Genomic DNA, 27427 nt, shown 5'->3' with positions numbered 1-27427 from the left:
TAAAGGGGATCTCTGTCTTTGTAATTTACAGAACAGATAAAACACATGCAAAATCAGTAGGTAAGGTGAAAGGATGAAGAAGTACAAACTGAGAGTTACAAAACAGTCTCGTGTAAAGGACAGCGTAGGGAATACGGTCAAGAACAGAGACGGCGCCAGGTGGGCACTGGAAATATTGAGAAGAACACTTTGTAAAGCACAGGATTGTTTAACCACATGCTGTATACTTGAAACTAATACAAAATAATATTGAATGTAAACTGTAATTAAAAATAAAAATTTTTTAAAGAAAAAATAGAATATCTGGCTAACTAACAATTTGGAGTTTTCTATTTAGAAGTACTGTGGCAGCACAGTAAGAATCTAGGGAAATTCCTTGACAAGTGAAATAAGGAAAACTGAGACAAAATAATTAAACAAAGACAAACAATTTCAGCAATTTACAGGCAGCTAATGAATCACAAGATTCTATCTTCCCTAATCAAGGACAGTTAGAAGCAAATAAGTTTACACATTCCAGACTGTCCCAGGGCAGACCAGCCTCAGTCCCAGGCCCTCTTCAATGATGTTCTTTGAATATAAAACTAACCAGAAAATGACCCCTGCCCCCTCTATATGCACAATTTGATGAATCAACATATTGAAGGGCATCCTTGGAAAGCTAATGAATCTTCTGTTAAGACCCTCCCCTGAGACCTCCCTAGGATCCTGGCCAAAGAAAGATAAAAAACCTCAAGACAAAGAACCCACAGCACACACTCACTAAATCATGCTCACACCTTGTATCTCAGCTCTCTTTCTCCTAAACTCTAAGGGTCCCCAAGAGACTTACAACCAGGGGAGCAGTGGGCATCGGCAGCTCCTCCCAGGCTGTTCCCCTGAACCTGTGTCCAAGGCCTCCATCCTCTCTGATTTTCCAGTGAACTGACAGCAGTCCCAACTTGGCTCACTTCTGTCACTGTGACTCTTATTTCCCAGTGAGCTAACAGCAGCCCGGCCTAGGCTCTCTCCTGTTGCTTCTTCTACCTTAAGCCCTTCCTTTGTCTCACTGTCCCCAACTGTAATAAACATGCTCTCAAAATCACCTGGACTCGTGTTGTGAAATCTTTCCTAAGTGAAGTCAAGAACCCACACACTACGGCAGGCCCTAGGCAGACTCGCTCTGGACCCAGATCCCATACGCTAACAATGCCATATCATAATCAAATCCAGTCTGCCTATCCCCAAGTATTTTCCACAAGTTTCTGGCCCATGAAAAATTAACATGAATAAGATACTGTAGTTATCTGTATACACAGCCACATATTCTACTGCCTTATATATAGGTTTGTAGATTTCTGTTGGGTTTGAAGACTCGATTACTGACATCCAGGATAATTTATCCCTTAAAAAAAAGCAAGCCGGACTGGCATGGCTCAGTGGTTGAGCACTGACCTATGAACCAGGTTGCAGGCTCCATCCCCAGTAGGAGGCATGCAGGAGGCAGCCAATCAATGATTCTCTCTCATTATTGATGCTTCTATCTCTCTCTCCCTCTCCCTTCCTCTCTCTGAAATCAATAATTTTTTTTTAAAGGGACTTACAACCAAACCTCTAAAAGATGCCATTTGGGTTATGAAAAAATTGGGGGAGGTGCAGGGGAAGCAAGAGCCACACTAATAATTTGTATCCTTTTGTTGCTGTTGTTAATCTCCACCCAAGGATATTTTTCCATTGATTAATTTTTAGAAAGTGGAAGGGGGGGGAAAGACAGAGGAAGAGAAACATCGATGTGAGAGAGACACATTGTTGCCTCCCACATGCTGCCCACCAGGGCCAGGGATTGAGCCTGCAACAGAGGAACATGCCCTTGCCCTTGACTGGAATCGAACCCAGGACCCTTCAGTTCTCCAGCCGACGCTGTATCCACTGAGCCAAACTGGCGAGGGCAATAATTTGTATTCTTTACCTTCATACCAAAAACCGTCACTTTAAAACAAACAAGCAAAAAATAAATAAATAAATCCAGCCCTAACTGGTTTGGCTCCGTGGATAGAGCGTCGGCCTGTGGACTGAAGGGTCCCAGGTTCGATTCCGGCCAAGGGCATATACCTTGGTTGCGGGCACATCCCCAGTAGGAGGTGTGCAGGAGGCAGCTGATCAATGTTTCTCTCTCATCAATGTTTCTCACTCTCTGTCCCTCTCCTTTTCTCTCTGTAAAATATCAATAAAATATTTTTAAAAATAAAAATAAATCCAGACTGGTGTAGCCTTGTTAGATATATGGGTACCACGTGGTTTCCTAGGAGGCCATACTTTCAGAGAAGTAATGATATCCATCCTCCCAGGAGTAGTTGGTATGCCAGTCAATAACCCCTTAATTAATTCATGACTGGAGAAAGGAAAAGCACAGTGAAAACCAGTCTGAAGTCCGTTGCCTTGACACTAGACCTCATATCTGTTATTGATTTTTAAAACAACCCCAGAATATTGTTTTCCCTAAAAGTTCATCTGTTTCATCTTGAATGCCTGCCATCTCCTTTCAGACCTACCAACTTGGACATTCTTTCTCCCTCATCTTCCCAAACCCTGATCACACTTCCGGAAGTTAGAAGTACCTGCAAGCAAATGACTTTGTCCCCAGGCTGGGCCGAAGTGTCTGGAGAGTAGTCCCCATCCTGTCTAGACTGCTGCCTTCCCCGAGTCTTCCCGACAGCCACAGGGTTAACAGCTTCCAGGTGCGAGGGGTTAGGCAGCATTGTCACATGCAGGGGATGGTGCGCACCGAAGTCCAGGTCAACTGAGGAGGTCAGGTGAGACAGCACATCTCCGGTGGCTGGTACACCTTCCGGAAATTCACTTAAGCCTCGCATTTTGCGAAACATCAGCTATTGCAGATACACATACAAGAAAAAAATGTGGTTTTTTTTAAAATCATAACTGAGAAGTGGCTAGTTTAAATTACGCAATACAAAGACACTTTATGCACATGCTTTTATAATTATTACCATCCATTATTTAAAGATATGGACAAAACTTCTGACTGCTCCAATGCACAAAACTTTTTGAACATCTTCAAAATCAAATGAAGTAGTAACACTTTATGAGGAGTCTAACATGACATAGACTGTAAGTTTCCTCTGCCTTGCAGTAAATACAATAATTTTCTTAAATACACTTGTTAGAATGTATTTTCAAAAGAACTTTTTCAATTAATTTCATTAAAGGTCGAGAGGAAAATAACAGAACTTAATCCCAATCCCATTTAGAGAAGAGACAACTATATTTTTAGCTCAAGTTACATCTAAAAAACTATAGTAATTCTATTTGTTTACTTTTTCCTTAGTTTCCATAACCCTAGGAGTTGTATCGGTAAAGATATTGCTATGACATATGTCTGATATTTTGCTGCCTATGGAGTCTTCTAAGATTTTTATGGTTTCCCATCTTACATTGAAGTCCTTTAGCCATTTTGAGTTTGTTTTTGTGTATGGTGTAAGTTGGTGATCTAGTTTCATTTTTTTGCATGTATCTGACCAAATTTCCCAGAACCATTTATTGAAGAGACTGTCATGACTCCATTTTATGCTCTTGCCTCCTTTGTGAAATATTAATTGAGCATAAGCCACTATGGAAAACAGTATGGAGTTTCCTCAAAAAGTTAAAAATGGAACTCCCAATTGACCCAGTAATCCCACTTCTACGACTACATCCCAAGAAACCAGAAACACCAATCAGAAAGGATATATGCACCCTTATGTTCACAGCAGCATAATTTACAATAGCTAAGATTTGGGAACAGCCTAAGTGCCCATCAGCAGATGAGTGGACTAAAAACCTGTGGGACATCTACACAATGGAATACTATGCTGCTAAAAAAGAAGAAACTTTTACCATTTGCAACAGCATGGATGTAACTGGAGAGCATTATGCTAAGCAAAATAAGCCAGTTGGAGAAAGATAAATATCACATGATCTCACTCATTTGTGGGATATAATGATTAACATAAACTTATGAACAAAAATAGATCTAGAGACAAGAGGCAGGGGGGAAGGAGGGTAGAGACCAACCAAAGGACTTGTATACATGTATATTAGCGTAACCATTGAACACAGACACTGGGGCAGTGGGGGCTTGCCCTCGTGGGTGGGAGTGGATGGGGGGGGTCAATCGGGGAAAAAGGAGACCTATGTAATACTTTAAACAATAAAAAAAAACTATAGAAGTCCAGTACTCAAAGAACTTTTCTACATATATTGTCTCACTTCATTTTTAGTCTTCTATGAGATAAACCTTATTACCCATTTTTAAAGTGAACAAGTAAGAGAAATTAAATTGTTAAAGGTCCTCTAACAAAGCTGGGTCTCAAACCAAAATATTAACCAAAAACAGCATGTTATTCTCAGTTTGCCAAATCGTTTGAATGACCCAGAAGCTTCTCTAGTTTGCAAAAGCTTAGTTACCTATCTACAAATAGAACCATACACTTATAATTACTTTTGCATCTTTGAGTAATTTCTTCATCTGAGATATTTTAGGAATGCAATTTTTGGTTTAAGAATTTCTGCATGTATCTAAGCACATGCTCCGTCTGTCAATTACTTTATCCTGTCATACGCTACCTTTTCTAAGGTATTTGTCTTTTAAAAGCTGATTATCAATCTCTTAGAATCAGAAACACTGAGGTCTGAGTAACAGTGGTAATGCTTGGCCCCTAGACAGGACACCACACAGATTTTCTAATATTCTTAATGACAACACGTCTTCAATGGGCTTTGTTCACTCCATCTAATTTTGACAGTCCCTTTAACATTTGTAGTGACTTTTAATCCCCTAGAAAAGGACAGTAATGAGGCTTATTCACAAATAATGGCCACAGCTTTATTAAATATCAAGTCTCTCTGATGTTCTCTGACATCAGGTCTTCAGTCCTGATTCCCAAGTCTTTTGAGAGACTTATAGAGCAGAGCAGCTGAATTGGACTGAACAGAAATACCAAGATCCAATTATCTATAGAACCACTCACGTAGGTGGTCTCTTCAGATAGCAATGTAGCATTAGTTTTAGTACAATCTATTAACTTATACACTCTGTAAATAACTGAAGGGTAGCATTGACTTCTTGGAAGGTAAAATTGTGCAAATCTTTGTGTTCTTTTGAACAATTTTTATGAAGTAAGAAAAGCATGCTTCAAAGAACAGAATTTATCTATTCATATCATCCTTAAGGAAATAAACTAAACTTTAAATTCCCTGAAAGAAGAACCCATATAAGGATATGCAGAAAATCAACCTAAATACCCATTCTATCCAGCAGTACTGGATTCCATCAATTAACTAAGCTATATCCTGGACCAATGATTCATATACTTAGTCAGTTTTCTAAAAGGAATTATTACTATTGGTTTTATTATATGTCATAGAAAGTATCTTACCTCTGGAGGGAACTGCAGAAGGCCTGTCAGTAAATTAAGTCTCCCCCTATGGGGCATCCCAATGATGACATCAGTGATCCCACTGTAGGCTGACATTTTCAGCAACTCATGGAAAAAGCCCATCATGCTTTCAGCTCCTTCACCTCCATATCGCTTCACTGTGGCAAACTTGGTGGCCAAAAAGTGGTCAAATTCCTATGGGACATCACATCAGACATATTAGTTACACATTAGCTGACTACTTAGGTCAAAGTAGGACATATTTATGTGTGTTGTTAGGACCCCACACTACCTCAAGTGGCTGCAGCTGTGCCCATCTCTACCTACCCCAGAGAAAAACATGTCACCCAGAGTCCAGCAGGAACGCCTTGCCAAGGACACCCGACCGCAGTAAGGGATGATCAGAAAATAACCTGAGAGGTAGACTAACCCCAAGAGGAACCCCCTTAAATGTGTGTTCTTCCAGCGTAGGGGCAGAGCCTCAGATTTCTGCTGCCTCAACCAGTACCTGAGTTTTAGTATCAGGCTCTACAGTACTATCTGATCAAGGATTCAAACTGGCCAACTGTCTGAATTATTGGGAATAAATTTTTTGTCCTCTTGATATGCCCTGAGTCCTGGTAATAGCCCTGACAAACATTCAATTCCATTAATTCATACTGATTTGTCTTCCATGCATCGTTTTTTATTGCTTCAGGTAATAAAAAGAGAAGATCTTAAGGATTTTGTAATCTTTATAGAGTGAATAGACACATGTATAAAAAGTATTCTGACTCTGAGGAGAACCAATAGCTCAACTGTTTGGCAATTTACTTTTTCCTACTCAGAATAAAGTGGTGTGTGTTATATTGCCTGTTGTGTTGAGGTAATGGGGAGGGAGTGGGTAGGGGTATGTTCAGAGATTTAATGCCTAATTCCCTCTCTCCAGTATTTATATACCTTTGTAGGAAATGAGCTGACCTATTCCATTAGCTGCTGCTTTTATACCTGAGATTCTAGCATTAGTTTCGACAGATGTTTTCGCTCTTCTGTAGTAAATGTCTCCTTTTTCAGCTCCTCAAACCGCTTTGCAAACCAGTCTTTCTCCTCCTGTCTCTGAAGTTGGGAGGTTTCAATGGAAATCTGCCCACAGTAGATTTGGTTGAGATAGGCTAATACTTCCTCAAGAGAGGCCTCGTCCTTCCCCATGTTCAATAATCCTATGAAATGGAATCAAAGAGATCCTCTTAAAGAAGAGTCAACCATGTAACTAATTATAGAACATACCAAAATAATTTTTTCAATTCAGAGCATTTCATTCCAAATAACTTGGGTCATTATCAGTGCTTATCTACATTTTTCTAGAAGCAAATCTAAAAATATGATCAAATGCCACAAGGTAGTAAAACTAGAAGAGAAAAAAAATCTCTCTTCACAAGCATACAGACATACTGTTTTATGTCAAATTTTGATTCTAGGGTCATTTAAACTAAAACTTCAAACCCACTTTTCATCTGTTTCATAGCTACATAGCTTACGTCCTACCTTTATCTCAAATATCTATCTACCAAAATGTTCAAGTCTTAATAAATATCTTTAAAGCAATATTTATCATTAAACAGTTGGTCTTAATGTGAATTAATATTGATTCCAAAGCAACATTTAAAGGTAAAAGGAAATCTCCCTGATACTCAGTCAAAGAAAAGGGAAGTTTGTAATGTCATTAGCTCAGCACCAAATCAGTTATCAGTCATTTGCCTAAACCTACAGCATGAGTTAACAAACCAACATTGCCCTGGCCAGTTTTCTCAGTGGTTAGAGCACTGGCCTGCGGACTAAAGGGTCCCTTGTTCGATTCCGGTCGAGGGCACATGCCTGGGTTGCAAGCTCGATCCCCAGTGTGGGGCCTGCACCTGCATAAGACAGCCGATCAATGACACTCTCTCATCAATGATGTTTCTCTCTCTCTCCCTTCCTCTCCCTTCCTCTGCGAAAGCAATAAAAATATATTTTAAAATACATAAATAAATAAAAAGTATCACAAATGTCACATGCAAAAAAACCAAACAAATATTTACTTTATATTTCTTACGTTTCTTACAATAAACTTTAGATCTTCAATATTGATTGACCAATGTTGCAAGAACATGGGAGTGCAGATATCTCTTCAAGATCCTGATTTCAATTCTTTTAGATAAATACCCAGAAGTGGAATTGCTGGATCATATGATGGTTTTATTTTTAATTTGCTGAGGAACCTCCATGCTGTTTTCTACAGTGGTTACACCAGATTACATTCCCACCAACAGTGCACAAGAATTCCTTTCCTCCACATACTCACCAACACTTGCATCTTTTGTTTTGTTGACAACAGCCAATTCTAACAGGTGTGCAGTGACATCTCATTATGGTTTTGATTTGCACTTCCCTGAGTACTTTTTCATATACCTGTTGGTCATATGTCTATAGGTTGTTGAATGCAGATGAAATGGGGCCCTATTGAAAGACCATTCTAGAACTTCAAGACTGCTCCTCCCTGATGGTGCTTGAAAGTGCCCCTCACTGTCTCCTCACACCCCATGAAAGCCTCAACTCCAGTGAGCATATGGGTTCTTCAAGAACAGAGAAAGGAGCCCCACCTCTGTTGGCAGGTAACTGTCATATGGGAGGTCTATTGTCAATGGGCTTTACCTGTGGTATTAAAGGGTCCCTGCAGAGTCTGCACAAGAGCTTGGATTTCAGGCACATTCTCCTGCAGGGCTTGTCCAGTAAAGAGGGGGTTGATTTTGGCAGCTTTATGACCATGTTCACAATATACTGTCACCAACCTGGCAAGTCCATGATCAACTATTTTAGGGGGGGAAGAAAGCAATACAGTTTAGGAAATGCCCACAAACCACAAAAATTAGTTTTTCAAAGAAGCCTTGTGGCCTTTGACATTTTTAATGCATTGCTCCTACCTACCACATCTGCCAGTGGTTTTTCAGGATTAAAGACTCAGAATCCAGGAAAACACACTTATTTCCTTAAGTGTATCTCATGATAAAAAAAAGTCATTAAAAAAAACAAAATGTATGCCGAGGCCAGTTTGGCTCAGTGGATAGAGTGTCGGCCTGCGGACTGGAGGGTCCCGGGTTCGATTCCGGTCAGGGGCATGTACCTGGGTTGCGGGCACCTCCCCAGTGGGAGATGTGCAGGAGGCAGCTGATCGATGTTTCTAACTCTCTACCTCTCTCCTTTCCTCTCTGTAAAAGTTCAATAAAATATATTTTTTAAAAAAATGTAAATAGGACTATGATTATACATTTATAAAAATAACTATGTACATGAATAATATTAAAATGAAATACCTCAAATTGGGAAAAAAAAAACCTCTTATAATACTGAGATTATGGATAATTAGTCCTCTTATTGTTTAAGATATTTTTCAACACCTTACATTAAAAAAATATATAGATAGAGAGAAACTAAGATGGCGGCATAGGTAAACACCGGGAAATTGTCGCCTCACACAACAATTGAAAATTACCGCAAAGGACAGAGCAAACATCATCCAGAACAACAGAAAGGCTGGCTGAGTGTAAATTCTACAACTAGAAGGAAAGAAAAGCAGGCTGAGAGCCAGAGGAGCTGCAGAGGTGAAGTGCAGAGGTACAAGTGCAGAGGTACAAGTGCAGAGGTACGGCGGCTCGCGCGCGCGCGAGTAAAGGGGGTGGCACCTGAGGACGCGGCTGTCTTTTTGAATCACAAGCTCCCGACTGCTCTGAACTCCGGTTCCAGGAAGTCTCTGGGGACCCAGGACTCATACGGGGAGAAGCTGGTCTGTCCGGCAGCGGGCGAACTTGAAGGCGGCTTTCCCTCAGAGGTGCTTGCAGCAATTAGCGGGTCACTGAGACCCACGACTCCGGGCGGAGAATCAGCCATAGCTCCTTGATCCGCCCTTGGATTCCCTGAGACCCCGCCCCACCCAGGCTGCAGCAGAGGCTTTTGCATGTGAATGTACCTAACTGCAGCCGAGCCAGGCAGACACGGAACTTCCAAGAGAAGGCCCAAGGCCCCGCAGCGGCTTGCATTGCTTCACAGCTGAGCCTCTTCGTGGCTCCTGCTGTGTGGCCTCAGGCAGAGGCTGAATTAGCACCTCCTTAGAACCAGGAGCCACTGTACCCAGTGGTCAGAGGGGGACCATCCAGACTGCAACCCCTCAGATCCATAAGGGACGCACTCAGGGAGCAGACTCAGTGAGCACCAAAGCCCCACTGAAGCAAGTCTTGCCCCAGAAGGGTGTCTTCAGCACAGAAGTTCTCCCACTTTAGACACAGCTGATTCTCACAGCCAATTGGCCTGGAGGTCAATTCCTCCCAGTGATTCTACAACAACCAAGGCACCAAGAGTGCACCAAGAGTGTCCACCCCAGGTAACTGGGGAGGCTGAGCTACTGGGCCCTACAGGACACCTGGCGCGCAGGGCCACTCTATCAACACAGGGAAGCTGCCAAAATGCGGAGACAAAGAAACAGGTCACAAATGGCAGAAATGGAGGAAAGCCAACGACTGGATATAGAGTTCAAGGCCACGTTTATAAGGTTTTTCAAGAATTTTATGGAAACTGCCGATAAATTTAATGAATCCCTCAATAAGTATAGTGAGACCATGGAGGACATGAAAAAGGACCAACTAGAAATTAAGCATACACTGACTGAAATAAAGAATAATTTACAGAGATCCAGCAGCAGAAAAGAGGATCCCAAGAATCAAGTCAAAGATTTGAAATACAAAGAAACAAAAAATACCCAACCGAAAAAGAAAAAAGAAAAGAGATTCCAAAAATATGAAGATAGTGTAAGGAACCTCTGGGACAACTTCAAGCGTACCAACATCAGAATTATAGGGGTACCAGAAGGAGAGAGAGGGCAAGATATTGAAAACCTTTCTGAAGAAATAATGACAGAAAACTTCCCCTACCTGGTGAAAGAAATGGACTTACAAGTCCAGGAAGCGCAGAGAACCCCAAACAAAAGGAATCCAAAGAGGACCACACCAAGACACATCATAATTAAAATGCCAAGAGCAAAAGATAAAGAGAGAATCTTAAAAGCAGCAAGAGAAAGACAGTCAGTTACCTACAAGGGAGTACCCATACGACTGTCAGCTGATTTCTCAACAGAAACCATGCAGGCCAGAAGAGAGTGGCAAGAAATATTCAAAGTGATGAATAGCAAGAACCTGCAACCAAGATTACTTTATCCAGCAAAGCTATCATTCAGAATAGAAGGTCAGATAAAGAGCTTCACGGATAAGAAAAAGCTAAAGGAGTTCATCACCACCAAACCAGCATTATATGAAATGCTGAAAGGTATTCTTTAAGAAGAGGAAGAAGAAAAAGGAACTCTTACCATTTGCCACAGCATGGATGGAACTGGAGAGCGGATAAATACCACATGATCTCACTCATTTGTGGAATATAATGAACAACATAAACTGATGAACAAGGACTGATCCAGAGACGGAGAGGCATTGATTGGACTGTCGGGACTTGGAGGGAAGGTAGGGGAGGGTGGGGGTAAGGGGGAAAGATCAACCAAAGGACTTATATGCAAGCATATAGGCCTAATCAATGGACATGGACAACGGGGGGGTGAGGGCATGAGCGGGGGGGGGGGGGTAGAGGGTAATGTGGGGACAAGGACACATATGTAATATCTTTTTTTTATTTTATTTTATTTTATTTTATTTTATTTTTTTATTGCTTAAAGTATTACAAAGGGTATTACATATGTGTCCATTAATCAATAAAAAATATATTAAAAAAAAAGAAAAAAAAATATATAGATAGAACTACAAAATCAATGTTACATTTCTTTCTTATTTCTTTTTTTTTTTAAATATACTTTTATTGATTTCAGAGAGGAAGGGAGAGGGAGAGAGAGATAGAAATATCAATGATGAGAGAGAATCATTGATCGGCTGCCTCCTACATGCCCCCTGCTGGGGATTGAGCCCGCAACCCGGGCATGTGCCCTTGACCGGAATCGAACCCAGGACCTTTCAATCCACAGGCCGACGCTCTATCCACTGAGCCAAACCAGCTAGGGCATCTTTCTTATTTCTTAAAGACCTCAGGTACATAGTTATTTCATAGACTCATAAAATCTTAGATGAAGACTAAAAATGATCATATCACTCACATAGTGCCAAAAAAAAAAAATCCCCTTTGTAAAGCCCTAAGTGAGTGATCCCCCAGTCTCCACTTAAAGGGGAGCCATTATCTTTCTGTGAATCCAGTTCTATCTGAGATGATTTCACATTCAGCCAAAAGCTGCTTTTCTTGCCTTTCCACATACAAGGCCTAAAATTGGGGGTGAGGGACCCTTAATGCCCACATTCAGTTAACCTTGAGTTTGTCAAGGTCATCTTACCCAAACTGAGCACAAATCCCTGAGGATGAGCAGATGTGTTATAGAGGGCACACAATTTTCTGAACGTTTTTTAAATTTGCATTTTTATTTTCAGAATCCAAAGAAAACTATTAGCATATTTTCAAATATTTAATGACCATTATTTCAACATGTATTGCCATGCTACAATTTCAGTTACATATGTGCCTGGGTTTGTATTCCACATACGGCAAAGTGTACATATTGGCACAAGCTTAGAGGACAGAACAGAGATATACTGAATATGTAAAGGGTATTTTTGCACTAATATTGCAGTTAGGAGGATCCATATTATGTCTGTTACACTAATCAAACAATCCCAGTACATGAACTGATTTCTGGATGGAGGTTAGTCTTATATATTGCCATAGGGTTCTATTCTGAATTGTATTAAAGTTCTTAAGTGCTATTTTATAAAGTAGAAAATCTTCATATTTGTGGCTAAAATCCAGATAGATCATGTCTAAAGCACCATCCTTTTGTGTCAACTCCTATATAAGCACTCTAGAGTATTATTAAAAGCTTGGCTGGTGAGCATTTAGAAATTGGAGCAGTGATCTCTGTAAGTTAATGTTTACTGAGAGAATGTTTTCAAAAGGACTACTAGATTGCTATGAGGATGGTGATGGTAACCATGTATGTTACTACTGGACTTATCCCAACGAAGATGGAATTCTGTAGATGATACCAGAAGCTGCGGAAAGTAGAGGAGATCACCTAGGTAGAAAGTGGATTGAGAAAATGACCCTAGGTACATGATAGAGTACCAATATTTTAGAGGTGAGCAAAGAAGAAGAGTCCACCCAAAAGTGACTGAGGTTGTTAGGAGGAATCTTGCAATGCCACAGAGCCAAGGGAAGAATGTATTTTTAAGAAGGAGTGGCCTTTATGAGACAACCATTATTAAAAGTTCTTTAAATATATTTATATACAGGGTGGGACAAAAGTAGGTTTACAGTTGTTCCTATGGAAAATAATAGAATAATTAATAAGTAAAATACAAAAATAAACTTTGTGTTTTGCATAAGAATAAACTGTTTCACATACTCAGAACTATAAACCTATTTTTGCCCCACCGTGCGTGTGCGTGTGTGTGTGTGTGTGTGTGTGTGTGTGTGTGTACATTTAATGAAGTGGCCAACGGAAATCAGAAAGAGCATGTGGCATCTACTATCTGGTAGAGCCAGAGAGAAGAGCCTAGTCTCCTCCCACCTCTGGGCACAGGCTACAACCCTCCTACAATTTATTTTTCATCCAGGGGTGGGCAAACTTTTTGACTCGAGGGCCACAATGGGTTCTTAAACTGGACCGGAGGGCCGGAACAAAAGCATGGATGGAGTGTTTGTGTGAACTAATATAAATTCAAAGTAAACATCATTACATAAAAGGGTACGGTCTTTTTTTTTTTTAGTTTTATTCATTTCGAACGGGCCGAATACGGCCCGCGGGCCCTAGTTTGCCCACGGCTGTCCTAGACCCTCATTTCATTGCCTTGGTTTCTTCTACCACACACAATCCTACATCCTTCCCTCTCTGACCCACAAGCCCTTCCATGTGACGTCTGGAATTCTATTTCATGATTAACAATCCTCTGGACATTCTTAGCCTCATCCCTGAACATTCCTTAAACTCTTGTCCTAACTGGAATCTGCTTTCCCCACAGGCCACCAGTAGAAGGTGAAACTATTGATCAACCATAACTATACTCCTCAAATATTGAAGGTGGAGTCAATGCCTCCTGGTTCCTCGTTGACATTCCTTTATCATTATCCTCTAATTCTTAGAAACCCCCAGCCTCTGAGGGACATACTGTACTGTTGTTAACTAATCTCCATTTACCAAAAGTCATTACAAAATCATGTTGTAGGAAAATGCTTAATGGGAAAGTGTCCATTTATTTAGATGAGAAAAGATAATAATAAAATATATATAGCATGAGCCTACTTTTTGTTAAAATGTTGTTTGTGTTAATAGTATCTATAATAAAAATGTAATATGCTAGACTGGACAGCTGAACAACCTTCTGGATATCATCCCAGACGTCATTCCAGAAGAAGCCACTGGGTGGGCACCAAGGCAGGGGCAGTTAGGGGCAATCAGGCAGGCAAGCAAGCAGTTAGGGGCAATCAGGCAGGCAAGCAAGCAGTTAGGTGCAATCAGGCAGGCAGAGGGGTTAGGGGTGATGAGGCAGGCAGGCAGAGTGGTTAGGGGCAATCAGGCAGGCAGACAGGAGAGCAGTTAGGAGCCAGTGGTCCCAGATTGCAAGAGGGATCCTGGATTGCGAGAGGGTGCAGGCCGAGTTGAAGGACCCTCCCCACCCCGTGCAAAATTTTCGTGCACTGGGCCTCTAGTATAACATATTTATTTCATTATATAGTCTATATAGAACCATGTTAGGACATATATACTTCATATATATGTATATGTATGTATCTACACATATATTTCATATATATATATATATGAAACAGACCAAAATCTTAGTAATTTACCCTAAATCAAAGTTTCTGACTTTTTTTGGTTTATCATATTTTCTAAGTTTTCCACAATGGACATGAACAATAGAACTCGTTTCATTGTATCCATTGAACATGCTTGCTGCCCACTGCATTCTGAAAGCTTTTGATTGGTGGTTTCTCTCCAGCGCACCTGCACGTCTGCCCTCACCAATTGACTAAATGCTGGTAAAAATCAGTTATGTTTGTTCCTAAGCCTGTTGCTGTGGGGAAAAAATATATATATTAGGAGAGAAATTATAAACATCTAGAAAGATTCTGCACTCATATTGCTTTCATGGGCTCTCTTTAAATGCTTGCATAAATGCAAACAAAAATATAAATATTTAGGTTAAAATAACTTGAAGCATCTCACGTCTTTATGATAATCCTTGCATCAGTGACTTCCTAAAAAATTAACTGACAAACTTCTAGTTTCAAGTGCTGTTTTTCTTCTGTAGCAAATAATGAAAGTATTTGTCACAAAATATTAATATATTTAAAACAACAAAATATGTAATAAAAATAATTAAATTAGGATATTTAAAGAATATACAATATGAAAGAAATAAAATACTTAAGAGGATGAGAGCACAGCAATAGAATTCATATATTCTTTATTAAAATAACTTTCTATTACTGTATAAATCAAAGGGTTACTATAACAGAAAAATGAATACCTTTATGTTAGGCATAATACTGTCCAAACAATTCAGATCTCATGAGATCCCCAAAAGTCCAGAGGAATTTAAGTTAAATCCCTAAGAAGCCAGAGTCTTGGCTGAGTTGCTCAGTTGAATAGAGCTTCGTCCTGATGTGCCAAGGTTGCTGGTTCGATCCCCAGTCAGGGCACATACAAGAATCAACCGATGAATGCATAAAAAAGTGGAACAATAAATCAATGTTCCTCTATCTATCTATCTCTCATCAATTTAAAAAAGAAAAAGAAAAAAAAGAATTACCTGGAGACAGCTGTCCTTAGAAAAGCCTGCTTGCAAGGTGGGCCTCTGGCTGGTGTCTGGGAACTTAGCTTTCAGGAATGTCCTCACCTGTCTCTAACTAATAAGGGTGGTTCACTATGCCTACATGGTGCACACAATGTGGTTTATGCTGAATACCTGCTTTTCTAGGGGGAATCTGGAATTGTGGCATGTATAGAGGCTGCTTACAGGAACATCCCCCAATAAAAACCTTGGGTGCTAAGGCTCTAATTGGCTTAAGTGGGCAGAAACATTCCACACACGCTGCAGGTTTTTGTCACTTTAAGAGGTGTGCATCCTGCTACCCCTTGTGGGAGAGAGAGCATAAGAAAGCCTGCACAATGGTTCCTCCAGACTCTTCCTGTGTCTTTTCCATTCTGATCCAATTGTGCATCCCTATCCCTTCACTGTAATAAATCTTAGCATTGAGTACAACTATATACTAACTCCTAATGTGGCATGGCCTGAAGGACACCGAACACACATTATGGGTGACACTGGAGCTGAGTACCTAACAGCTGTGCTCTATGAGCCCACACACAGCTTCTGCCAATATTCCCAGAGCTACCTCTGGTTTACTCCACATATCCTTCAGTGCTAGGAGATATCCTTGTATCTTTCAAGAAGAGTCTCCTCTTTGCTTAAAATAGCCAGAGTTGGTTTCTGTTGCTTGTGACCAAGAGAATCTTAGCTAATACAGGAAGTAAAAAAAAGAAATTATGATAGGATATCTACATCAATTATTTTATTCTCTGCTGTAAGCAAACATGGTAGGGGCACTGAATAGTGTTTTATTATCAGGAAGAATATTATTCATATTAATCAGCATGAAGCACACTGACAGATAAACTCAACTAAACTTAGTGCTTAAATTAAAAGTCACTACAATTCCCTTTCATCATCTGGTCATAAACCGCCTCCCCTTCAAAAAAAAAAAAATCTAGATCATATCCACAGCATATTTCCATTCAATGCAACATAGGCTTAAAGCAAATAAGAATGTTAGATACCTATAAAAACACTGAAGATTCCAAGAAAGAGAAATTTATAACTGGAGTCCCTTAAAATCCTATAAAAAATGAGATGGTTGCCTCCAGCTTCAACTTAGGAACTTCAGAGATAACCACATTAAAAGCCAAGACTTTGCGCCAGAATACTATATTCTGTGCAACAAACTCAGATAGACCTAGGCTGTGCAACTGAATTCATTTCATATCATACCCTCCCTTCCCATCTCATACATATCTTTATAAAATAAATTAATTTTGCCAGCTATTTCTTTTTTGCAAAAAAATAAAAAACCCAAACTTTAAATAGAAACCTTGGTCTGGTCCTTTCCATTTTTCCCTAATCCTTTCTTAAATCATCGCCAAGTTAGATACCTAAGGGTCACAGATTGGTAATAAATGACAGTGACCGTTTACTGAGTACTAACTTTTGGTACACATTGTGCTGGATTTTTCACACACATCATCTTACCTAGTCCTTGCAACAACTTGAACATAGGTGTTCTTTTTTGCAGAAGAGTAAACTACAAAGGTTAAGTGAATTACAAAAGGTGACAAAGGCCATTGAAAAGCTGGAATTTGACTTCAATCCAGTGTTTTAACCATCCTATATAATAAAAGCCTAATATGCTAAGTGCCCGGTTGTCCGTTCAACCAATCAAAGCTTAATATGCTAATGATATGCTAAGGTTGCTCAACCACTCGCTATTATGTGCACTGACCACCAGGGGACAGACACTCCAACTGGTAGGTTAGCTTGCTGGTGGGGTCCAGCCAATCGGGACTGAGCAAGACAGACCAGACATGCCCTGGAGCCCCTCCCGCAGCCGCTCCATGGCTGGCCAACCTCCTGTGTCCCTCCCAGGCCCCAATCATGCACCAGTGGGGTCTCTCAGCCTGGCCTGCGCCCTCTTGCAATCCGGGACCCCTCGGGGGATGCTGGAGAGCCAGTTTCAGCCTGACAGCGGAACAACTGGTTGCTATGACACACACTGACCACCAGGGGGCAGGCGCTCAATGCAGGAGCTGCCCCCTGGTGGTCAGTGCACTCCCACAGGGGGAGCTCCGCTCAGCCAGAAGCCAAGCTCACAGCTGGTGAGCACTAAGGATGGCCCCAGAGGGCTCCCAGACTGTGAGAGGGCACAGGCTGGGCTGAGGGACCCCCTTCCTGAGTGCACAAATTTCGTGCACTGGCCCTCTAGTTATACTATAACAAAAATTCTATGTTGTACACTTGAAACTAATATAATCATATTCTATATCAACTATAAGTGAATTTTTTAATTGAAGCGGGAAGTCCAGAGACTATAGCAAAAGAATGAGAAAACTAAAAGTCATTAAAACTTCTTTTATTTTTTAGTACAAGAGCTAATGTCATTAGCCTTTTTGGTCTGCATTTGTGCTCCAGAATTATTTAAATTTTTTAAAATCTCTAATGCAGTAAAATTTTATTCAACTATTTTTCCCATAACTCCAGTAAAGGCTCCTGTTATTTCTAATATGTAACACACCTACAACATCTCACTTCAACTAGTAAAGCTCAGTGTCAAGGTCAGTAACCACTAAACACTGTTTGGAATCCTATGGTTCCCATCTCTTGATGCTCACTAAATTTTGCCTTTTTTTTTTTATAACCAAAATCCTCCATGGCGAAATTTATATCTGTAAATCACCACTACTAAATCCATCTCCATTTTAAATTGGGATTATTGACAAATAAACTCAAGTTTACTTGGAAATTCAGGTTTACAGAGGTTAAAGTACATGCTGTTACTAATAGCCACAAAGAACACTCATCACAGGTCAAATTTTAACTAGTGAAACCTCAGCCATCCAAAAGATTAGAAGAAGCAAATTCAGTATCTCTTTTAGGCCTAATACAATGGAAGTCTTAGTGAATGGTGTTGTCATCCTATGAAGGCAATGATTTTCAGCCAAGATAAACATGTGAAGAAAGACAGTTGACAAAGGGCAAAGGGAGAAGGGAGATACCATAAGTCTGACTATCTCTCCTCCCTCTTCTTACATCTCCTTTGATGCTAGAGGATGCTAAGAGTCATTTTCAGTAGAGTTTGTCCTTTAATTTACTTTGCCAGTACTGAAAGTTGTACATGATCCATCACACCAACTCGGTCATTCCTCTCAACCAACATGCCAACTGCTAGGACAAATGGCAGGTGACATGGAAAAGACTAGAGCCCAACAAACCATGTCCTTGGCCTCATAAGCCTCCTGTTTTAATTAACGGAACTGACTATAAGCACACACTTACGCAGAATTTAAAGAAAAACCCAACAAGTTTTAATTGACTTCATCAGCAAAAAAAGTTATTACTTTTTTAATAACTTATTAATAGTACACACTATTACTAATATAGCAGTAGTAATATAGTAGATTACCCAATATATAAAGTGTTTCCTTTCTTGACACTTGAGGTTATGGTTGTACATGCAAAATTCAAATGTACTAAATGTCACAAATAAATTGCAAATACAGAACCCTATTTCCATGTATTAATAAGAATGAATCATTTAATAAGTATTCAGTTAAGTGTAGAGCTGAAAAAAATATAAGAGTAGGTCTTTACTAGACAGAACCTACTGTCTTATACACAATCAGAAAAAGTTCAATGGAGTCCAAAGGGCTCCATACTGAGAATTGAGGGAGTTCAGATCAGGATAGCCTGGTGTTGTCGGGAAAGATATCACAGAGGAACTGGGAATGGAGCTGGGCCATGGAGAATGGATAATAAGTGAAAAGGCACAGAACGAGGAAGAAGAATTTGGGGTAAAGACTGGAATGTGAGGGTATTTTTGTTGGAGGGCAGTAAAAAAAAAAAAAAAAAGGAAGGTAGGATGAGTCAAGACACATGAAGGGCATTGAATATCAAGCTAAAGAATTTGGATTTTATTCTGAGAGGCAAAGTAGAGCCTTTGGAGACCTGAGTAAGAAAATGACTCAAGCCCTAACTGGTTTGGCTCAGTGGATAGAGCGTCGGCCTGCAGACTCAAGGGTCCCAGGTTCGATTCCGGTCAAGGGCATGCACCTTGGTTGCGGGCACATCCCCAGTAGGAAGTGTACAGGAGGCAGCTGATTGATGTTTCTCTCTCATCGATGTTTCTAACTCTCTATCCCTCTCCCTTCTTCTCTGTAAAAAAATCAATAAAATGTATTTAAAAAAAAAAGAAAATGACTCAATGAAATCAATGTTTTAGAAAGACTGGGAGGGAACCAGGCTACAAATTTTAATACCAGGGGGACTAGAAGTTTAACCTTTTTGAAGTTATGGATCTCTTTGAGAATTTAATAAAAGCTATGAGCTCTTGCGTGGCTGGTATGGCTAGGTGGTGGAGCATCAACATATGAACCAAGAGGTCAGGGTTCAATTCCTGATCAGGGCACATGCCTGGGTTGTGGGCTCGATCTGCAGTGTGGAGCATGCAGGAAGGGCAGCCAATCAATGATTCTCTCTCACCATTGATGTTTCTATCTCTCGTTCTCTCCCTTCATCTCTGAAATCTATAAAAAATATCTACACTAATAAAAGACAAAGATGCTAATTGACCACACCTTCGCTATGACCCAAGCCACACCCACCAGCCAATCAGAGCCACGATATGCAAATTAACCCAACCAAGATGGCGCTGGAAGCCACGAAGCTGGAGCAAGCAGGAGGCTTGGTTGCCCAGACAATGGAGGAAGCCAAGATTCCCGCCAGCTGTTGCCTCCGCTAAAGGCAACGAAGTTTCAATTATAGAAGATAAACAAATCCCAGATATCTGCTTCCAGCCAAGCTCCACTGGGAGCTTGGGTGGCTAGGGGTTGTAGCCAGCCTGCAAACAGCCAACAGCCCCTCATCCAGGCTGGCCAGGCACCCCAGCGGGGACCCCCACCCTGAAGGGGCTGTGGCCAGCCTGCAAACAGTCATCAGCCACTCACCCAGGCTGGCCACACCCTCATGGGGTGAGGGTTTCCCCACTGGGGGGCTTGGCCAGTCTGAAAACGGCCCTCAGCCACTCACCCAGGCTGGCCAGGCACCCCAGCAGGAATCCCCCCACCCTGAAGGGGCTGTGGCCTGCCTGCAAACAGCCATCAGCCCCTCACCCAGGCTGGCCAGGCACTCGTATATAATAAAAGGGTAATATGCAAATTGACCCTAACAGCAGAACGACTGGGAATGACTGGTCACTATGACACACACTGACCACCAGGGGGCAGATGCTCAATGCAGGAGCTGCCCCCTGGTGGTCAGTGCGCTCCTACAGGGGGACCTCTACTCAGCCATAAGCCAGGCTGACGGCTGCCAGTACAGCAGTGGTGGTGGGAGCTTCTCCTGCCTCCTCAGCAGTGCTAAGGATGTCTGACTGCAGCTTAAGCCAGCAGGTGGTCATCCCCCAAGGGGTCCCAAATTGCGAGAGGGCACAGGCTGGGCTGAGAGACCCACCCCACCCCCCACCCCGCCGAGTGCACAAATTTTTGTGCACCGGGCCTCTAGTGTGTGTGTATATATATATATATATATATATATATATGCACACATACATACATATATATGTATGTATATATGTTTTAGAAAGCTATGAGCCATTTTCCTGGAACAGATAGACTCCCAGAGTTGTGCAAAGTTCACAGACCCTCCAAAACCTTTTCATAGGGGTTCATGAACTCAGATTAAGAACCCCTGAATTAAACTTATTTTTTATTGTAGCAGACCAGAATTAAAGGTCTCAACTAGGATCCTAGTCAGTAAAATATAAAGAAAGCAATGCTTTGAGATATATAGTGCTCAAAATTTGATATGAAGTATGAGGTGAAAAAGTTGAAGGTGGATTGCTTGCCCCAGAATTTTACATCTGCAAGAGAGATTCCTATAATTCTCAACATCCATTTTCCCTTCTCTTTCATGGTAATAGATAGTTGAGTATATGACCATCCAAAATAGAGATACACATTCCTAGTCTTCAATGCAGCCAGTGTGGCATGTGACTAAGTTCTGGCCAATAAGAATTAATAGAAGTGATATATACTACTTTTGGGTCTTGCCTGGTTCTCTTCCCGTTACCCTTTCCTTCTTCCTACTGGCCAATATATGGATACAGTGGTGAGCTATCTCAGACCAGAGCTGAAAGCAATACCCGCAGGATGGGGAAGGAATAATAAAGAAGGAGCTTGACCCCCTATGAAACTGCAGAGCAAAGCTGTCATACCAGCTTAGATTTTTACTTATTTCACTTGTCATTATTATCCCAGGCCTCTGGCACAGCCCCTGAAATCATCCTATCTAAAACAGAACTCAGTACCGGAGGTGGTTTGCTGCCATAGTAGAAGCTAAAATGCATTACTGGCTTAGCAGCCAGGCAGTGGGTGCCAAGGACCACATAGTTCAGAATCGAAAGCTGATGAACATCGTTTTGCTATCTGACAAAACACTTGATAAAACTGTCACCTACAATACCCTGGAAGGCAGACTACATGCCCACAGATCCTGTAGCTTAGTAGTGAGTGCTCACTGTTTGTTACTTTCAGGAAAGCCCTGGGAGAAAGATGAGGTCAAGTTGGAGCTAGCTAATCAGCAACAAGAGATGGCAGGAAATTCACTCTGCAGGGAGGTACCTAGAAGGCAGACCCTGGCAAGTTGGGAAATGAGAAGTATTTAGAAAACGTGTTTTAAAAAGGCTGGCTAATGGGAGGTAGAACAGACAAAACCCTTCTTCAAGTACACGCTAGTAAGCATTATCTGTTAGACAAGGGGAGCCAGCTGAGACCTCAAGATCTCATAAAGAGTGTTGCCTTCCCACTCAAGCCTATTATTTTGGTTGGTGTCAGGTAAGCATCATTAAATTTAGGGAGCTGAATGTGTAGAACACAGAAGCAACAGATAACAGACTGAAGTTTTATGGCTTAAATATTGGGTCTAGAGGCCCTCATCAGGTACCTCAGTTGGTTAGAGCATGGTCCCCCTATGCCAGTGATGGCGAACCTCTGACACGCGTGTCAGAGGTGACACGCGAACTCATTTTTTTGGTTGATTTTTCTTTGTTAAATGGCATTTAAATATATAAAATAAATATCAAAAATATGTCTTTGTTTACTATGGTTGCAAATATCAAAAAATTTCTATATGTGACACGGCACCAGAGTTAAGTTAGGGTTTTTCAAAATGCTGACATGCTGAGCTCAAAAGGTTCGCCATCACTGCGGCCTACACCAAGGTTGCAGGTTAGATCTCTAGTCAGGCCACATACAAGAAGCAACCAATGAATGTATAAATAAATGGAACAACAAACCAGTGTTTCTCTCCACCCCCAACCCCACCCCCTTCCCTTCTTCTCTCTCTCTAAAATCAATCACTAAATAAATATTAGGTCTAGATAAGATCTTTTTTCTTAATCCTCACCTGAGGATATGGGTTTTTTTAAACTGATTTTTAGAGAGTGAAGGGAGAGAGAAAAAAAAAACAAACATATAGATGTGAAAGCAAAAGAGCGATCAGTTGCCTCCCATACATGCCCGGACTGGGGATTCAACCCACAACCTAAGTATGTGCCCTGACCAGGAATCAAACTGCAACCTTTTTAGGTACTCTAACCAACTGAGCCACATAGCCAAGGCTAGAAGAGATCTTTAGGCAATTTTCTCATAGAATGACCAGAAGCAAAAAGACTGCAGAATTATGAATTTTATAAGAAAACTGTACTGCCTAAGAAATCCCAACTCTGGCCAGAAAAAACAAAACTTGTAACTGATGACCCCCTAAAGTAACTCTCAAGCTCCTAACCTTATCAAAATATACTGTGAAAGGGGTGCAGCCCTGAGGAGGGCATGTCCATGTCAAAGATGGCCACAGAAGATACTGGATAAAGAATCTATAAGGCGCCCTAACCGGTTTGGCTCAGAGGATAGAGCATCAGCCTGTGGACTGAAGGTCCCAGGTTCGATTCCGGTCAAGGGCATGTACCTTGGTTGTGGGCACATCCCCAGTAGGAGGTGTGCAGGAGGCAGCTGATCGATGTTTCTCTCTCATCGATGTTTCTAACTCTCTGTCTCTCTCCCTTCCTCTCTGTAAAAGATCAATAAAATATATTTTTTTAAAAAAAGAATCTATAAGGCAAATCCAAGGGAATGGCAGAGGGCAGTGTTGAAAGGCCAAATAAACTCGTGAAATTACTACATAGCCACAACAAGGAGCTTTTATCATTCCTCCCCAATAGGATTGGTAACTGATTTGAACCAGTGGCTGCTATAGATTCCTCATTCTTTCCTTCTACAGATGGAAGTTTTCTTTATATATCACTAGAGGCCCGGTGCACAAAATATGTGCACAGGGGCAGGGGGGTCCCTCAGCCCGGCCTGCACGCACTCACAATCTGGGACCCCTCAGGGGATGTCTAACTGGCAGTTGGACATCCCTCTAGCAATCCGGGACCGCTGGCTCCTAACCATTCACCTGCCTGCCTGCCTCATCATCCCTAACTGCTTGCCTGCCTGCCTGATCGCCCCTAACTGCCTCTGCTTGCCTGCCTGATCGCCCCTAACCACTTGCCTGCTTGCCTGATCACCCCTAACCACTCTGCCTCGGCCCACTGCCGCGGCTTCGTCTGGAAGGACATCCAGAATAACATCCAGAAGGTCGTTCGGCTGTCTGGTCTAATTAGCTTATTACGCTTTTATTATTATAGATAGGTGTATATATGGGGTGGGTGGCAGTTCACATGAGGAGTCACAGCCAGACCAGATGAAGAGGACCACACATCCTCCAGAGATAATGGACTTTGAACTGGATCCAGGAATTGAATGGAAAGAGATGAACACGTTTTACATTTGGAAAGAAAAGTTTAGAATACTTGAGTGGCCAAAGGGATCAAGTATGGTGATTACTAGTTATTTTCTGTTATCTATTTTCCTCCTTTTTCTCAAGATAATTTTTAGCTGGCACATGGCTACCCTGAATAAAGACTGTATTTTCCAATCTCCCTTGCATATATATATAGACAGGTGACCAAGTTCTGGCCAATGAGATATTATTGGACGTTATATATACAACTCTCCTTCCCCCTTCTCCCACACAGCCTAGTAGGAGATAATGATCTACAAAAAGAGTTATTATAAAACAATTCGAGGAATCAAATAGAGACCAATTGCGAGGGGAAAACCTCAAATAAGATCACAATAACTGCACTGAGCACACACTAATATGATCTTATATGAAGAAGAGACTGTCAAACCCATTCCACACATCTCTCACTGACTGTAACAATGTTTGGCCACGGATGACTGGGGTGCCTGATAAAAACACATATTCCTGAATCTCATCTCAGACCACTGAATTGCAACCCAGGGGTAGAGGGAGGAAAGGAGGCCTGGAAACTGGCACTTTAAATATCATTCAAAGTGATTTGCACACACACTTATGTTTGAGAAACGACATATAAAATTTTTGACACTCATTTTGCAAAGTGAAATAAGATACCTACAGTCTTACCCTCAATGGGTTAACTAGTAGTTCGCAAATGCCTTCCCTAAAGAAACTCCACTGCATCCAAGAGAGAGAAATCAGGTTTATCCCAAATGTCCCCTGAGGTCAAGAGCAAAATAGTGAGATCCCAGTGTGTGATGTAAGATTCAAAGGTCAGGTGCTTAGATGATGAAGGGGATCTTCATTGTTAATCTAACGACTGGATCCAAGATACCAAATGATTTTATTCTGATAATTGATCTGTATTCGTCTTCTATTCTGTGAGGAGGAATAAGGTTACAATAACTTTGGAGCATAAAGCAAAGAGCAATAATCAAAATTAATCTCTTGCACACGAGCATGCAACAGAAGAGAGAGGTTTGTCCTCTAATCCATTAAAACTACAGTAACATGGTTCTAAATTCAGCAAAGGGTTTTAAACTCTGAAATTAAAGTTCGAGGCTAGCTAGAGGACATAAACAGGTGATAATACCATGCTGTGGTCGTGGCCCTGAAATGTATCCTTGTGTAAACTCCAGGAGCTGGGAGATCTTAGAACTTTCCTTTTCCCGCAGCACCGCCTCCGCAAAGAGCTCAGTTCCCACCAGTTTACCAGCAAGGAATAGAGGAGACAAGAGCGCCCAGACCCGTATGAACTCGGGAGGTGGGAAGATCACCCGGGCGCGGGACCCACGTTGAGACCCTGACCTCAAAGTTCCCCAGCTCCCGAGGCTGCACAGGGTTGACCCCACACTGACAACACCCACGCCTCCCCTCTCTGCCCCCTCTTCTCCTGGCTCCTCCCCGGCCTGCGCACAGACTGCAGACCCCCGAAGCCCCCCACCCCACAACAGCACCCCGCCGCAGGCCGGGCAAGAAGGGCCCCGCCTCCCCAGCCCCCAGGCCCTTGCCAGCCCCATCGGACCTGGCGGGCGCGCCCGGGCGCCCCGGGGTTCCCGGCTCTCGGTCTTCCTCGGCCGGTAGCCGTAGACGCCCCTTTCGGTCTGGTAGCCGCGCCGGAGGAGGAGCGTAGGCGCCCGCCCGAGGCTCCGTCTTGCCGCTGCCGCAGCGACCGAGGCCATGCTCCGCCAGGTGCCCTGCCCGAGGACGAGGGCAGCAGCCACCGGAGCAGACAGTGTGGCTCAGGGGCGCCCGGAGCCCGGGATCGCTTCGCGGGGGGCGGGAAGCGGGAGCCCCGCCCGCGGACGACGCCCCCGCGCCGCAGCGCCCGATTGGCGGGCGGCCCCTCGGGGCCACGCCCCGGGCCGGCGGGACGCGGGGTCCTAGAGGCGGAGGGGCGCCCGGGGTTTGGGGGAGGCGCGGCGTGTGGCGCCCAGCGTTCCCGCGCTCCCGGTTTCTGGCACAGAACTCGATCTTCTGTGTATCCTACAGGCCCCGCCAGGAGTGCTTACCCGCAACCCTCTGCTGGCACCCGCAGGCACAGCCGCACAGACACGTGTACATTGTCACACACGAAGGGAAAATTAGCATCTGGGTTCATAGAAAGTGGCTTGGACTGAGACCAAGGGACGCAAGAAGGAGCCAGAAAAATCAAATAGCTCACCCTTTTTAATTAAGAAACATTGAGGGAGAGAGTACAAAACGGTGGGGAGGAGCCTGTGTGAAAGGGATAGAACACTAGTGAAAAGAAATTGCTCGTAGGAGGTTTCAGCAATGTAGAGATATTTGAGATTCTTCAGTAGTCTATCTCTGACAGTTTCCCAAACTATTATATTCTGACTCACCTTTAACTTTGCCACTATGGTGGGGGAGGGAGGGAATCTGAATCCCCATCCAGCATTCCATTCCTGTTCTGCGTACCCCCTGCTCCTGAGAACATTATGCATAAGCCCATACTTCCCTACCGCACTCACTCAACTACTATGCCCTAACCGAGAAGACAGGTGCAAAACTAGACGCAGTTACAGATTCAGTGGTGGGATTCTGAGGGCGTTTCTTCAATGTGAAATATGAGACCAGATCGCCCCCCCCCCCCCCCCGCCCAAGAATTACCTGAGGTGCTTGGGAGTGGGGAAGTGAGTCAGAGTAGAGAAAGGTGGAGACAGTATAAAACTGTTCTTGAGGAGAGTAGTAAAGTGTACTACTTTTGGGATTGATAAGCATGAATAGAGATACTAATTTCTGTTCTTTTGTGATTTTCTCCGTTAGTGCTCAGTTGCCTTGGTACTGAGAAAGTCAGAACGACGATTGGATTCATTTGGGGCTAGAGTTTTTCCAGGCAGATGTGATAGAAAGGCCACCAGGCAAAGGCGGTTAAGATATTAGCTAGGGAACGATTGAAATACTAAAACGTGAGCCCTGGCCGATGTTGCTCAGTTCATTGGAACATCGTCTGGTCCACGAAAAGGTCTTGGGTTTGATTCTAGGTCAGGACAAATACCCAGGTTTCTAGTTTCATCACTGGTCAGGTGGGGTGTATAAAGGTGCATAAGGGAGGCAACCAACCGCTGTGTCTCTCATACATCGATGTTTCTCTCTCTCTTTCCCCCTGCCCTCCCCCCCTCCCCACATCTCTATCTAAAATTCAAGGAAAACATGTCCTCTGGTGAGTATTACAAAAAAGAGAAAAAGAAAGAGAAGAGAAGAGAAGAGAAGAGAAGAGAAGAGAAGAGAAGAGAAGAGAAGAGAAGAGAAAAGGAAGGA

The 27427-nt window shown here is 42.4% G+C and overlaps 1 protein-coding gene across 2 annotated transcripts in view; it reads right to left on the bottom strand.

Annotated features, from left to right (window-relative positions):
• The window catches only part of DHTKD1 (dehydrogenase E1 and transketolase domain containing 1), a 62630-nt gene extending 36684 nt beyond the window's left edge, over positions 1-25946 (bottom strand). Inside the window, exons 1-5 of one of the 2 annotated variants that reach the window (XM_036352369.1) lie at positions 25689-25946; positions 8085-8240; positions 6402-6613; positions 5415-5609; positions 2598-2867 (exon numbers count right to left, since the gene is read on the bottom strand). In XM_036352369.1, coding sequence (XP_036208262.1) covers positions 2598-2867; positions 5415-5609; positions 6402-6613; positions 8085-8240; positions 25689-25845 — 990 coding nt within the window. In that variant the 5' untranslated portion in view covers positions 25846-25946. The remainder of the gene's footprint in view (positions 1-2597; positions 2868-5414; positions 5610-6401; positions 6614-8084; positions 8241-25688) is intronic. The other variant, XM_036352362.1, reaches the window with a different exon arrangement.
• Between the last annotated feature and the right edge of the window lie 1481 nt (positions 25947-27427).

The sequence above is a fragment of the Myotis myotis genome, unplaced genomic scaffold (genome assembly GCF_014108235.1).
Source record: "Myotis myotis isolate mMyoMyo1 unplaced genomic scaffold, mMyoMyo1.p scaffold_m19_p_1, whole genome shotgun sequence".
Taxonomy (NCBI): domain Eukaryota; kingdom Metazoa; phylum Chordata; class Mammalia; order Chiroptera; family Vespertilionidae; genus Myotis; species Myotis myotis.
The sequence above is the reverse complement of the archived record's forward strand: the minus strand, read 5'-3'. Positions and strand labels throughout refer to the sequence as shown.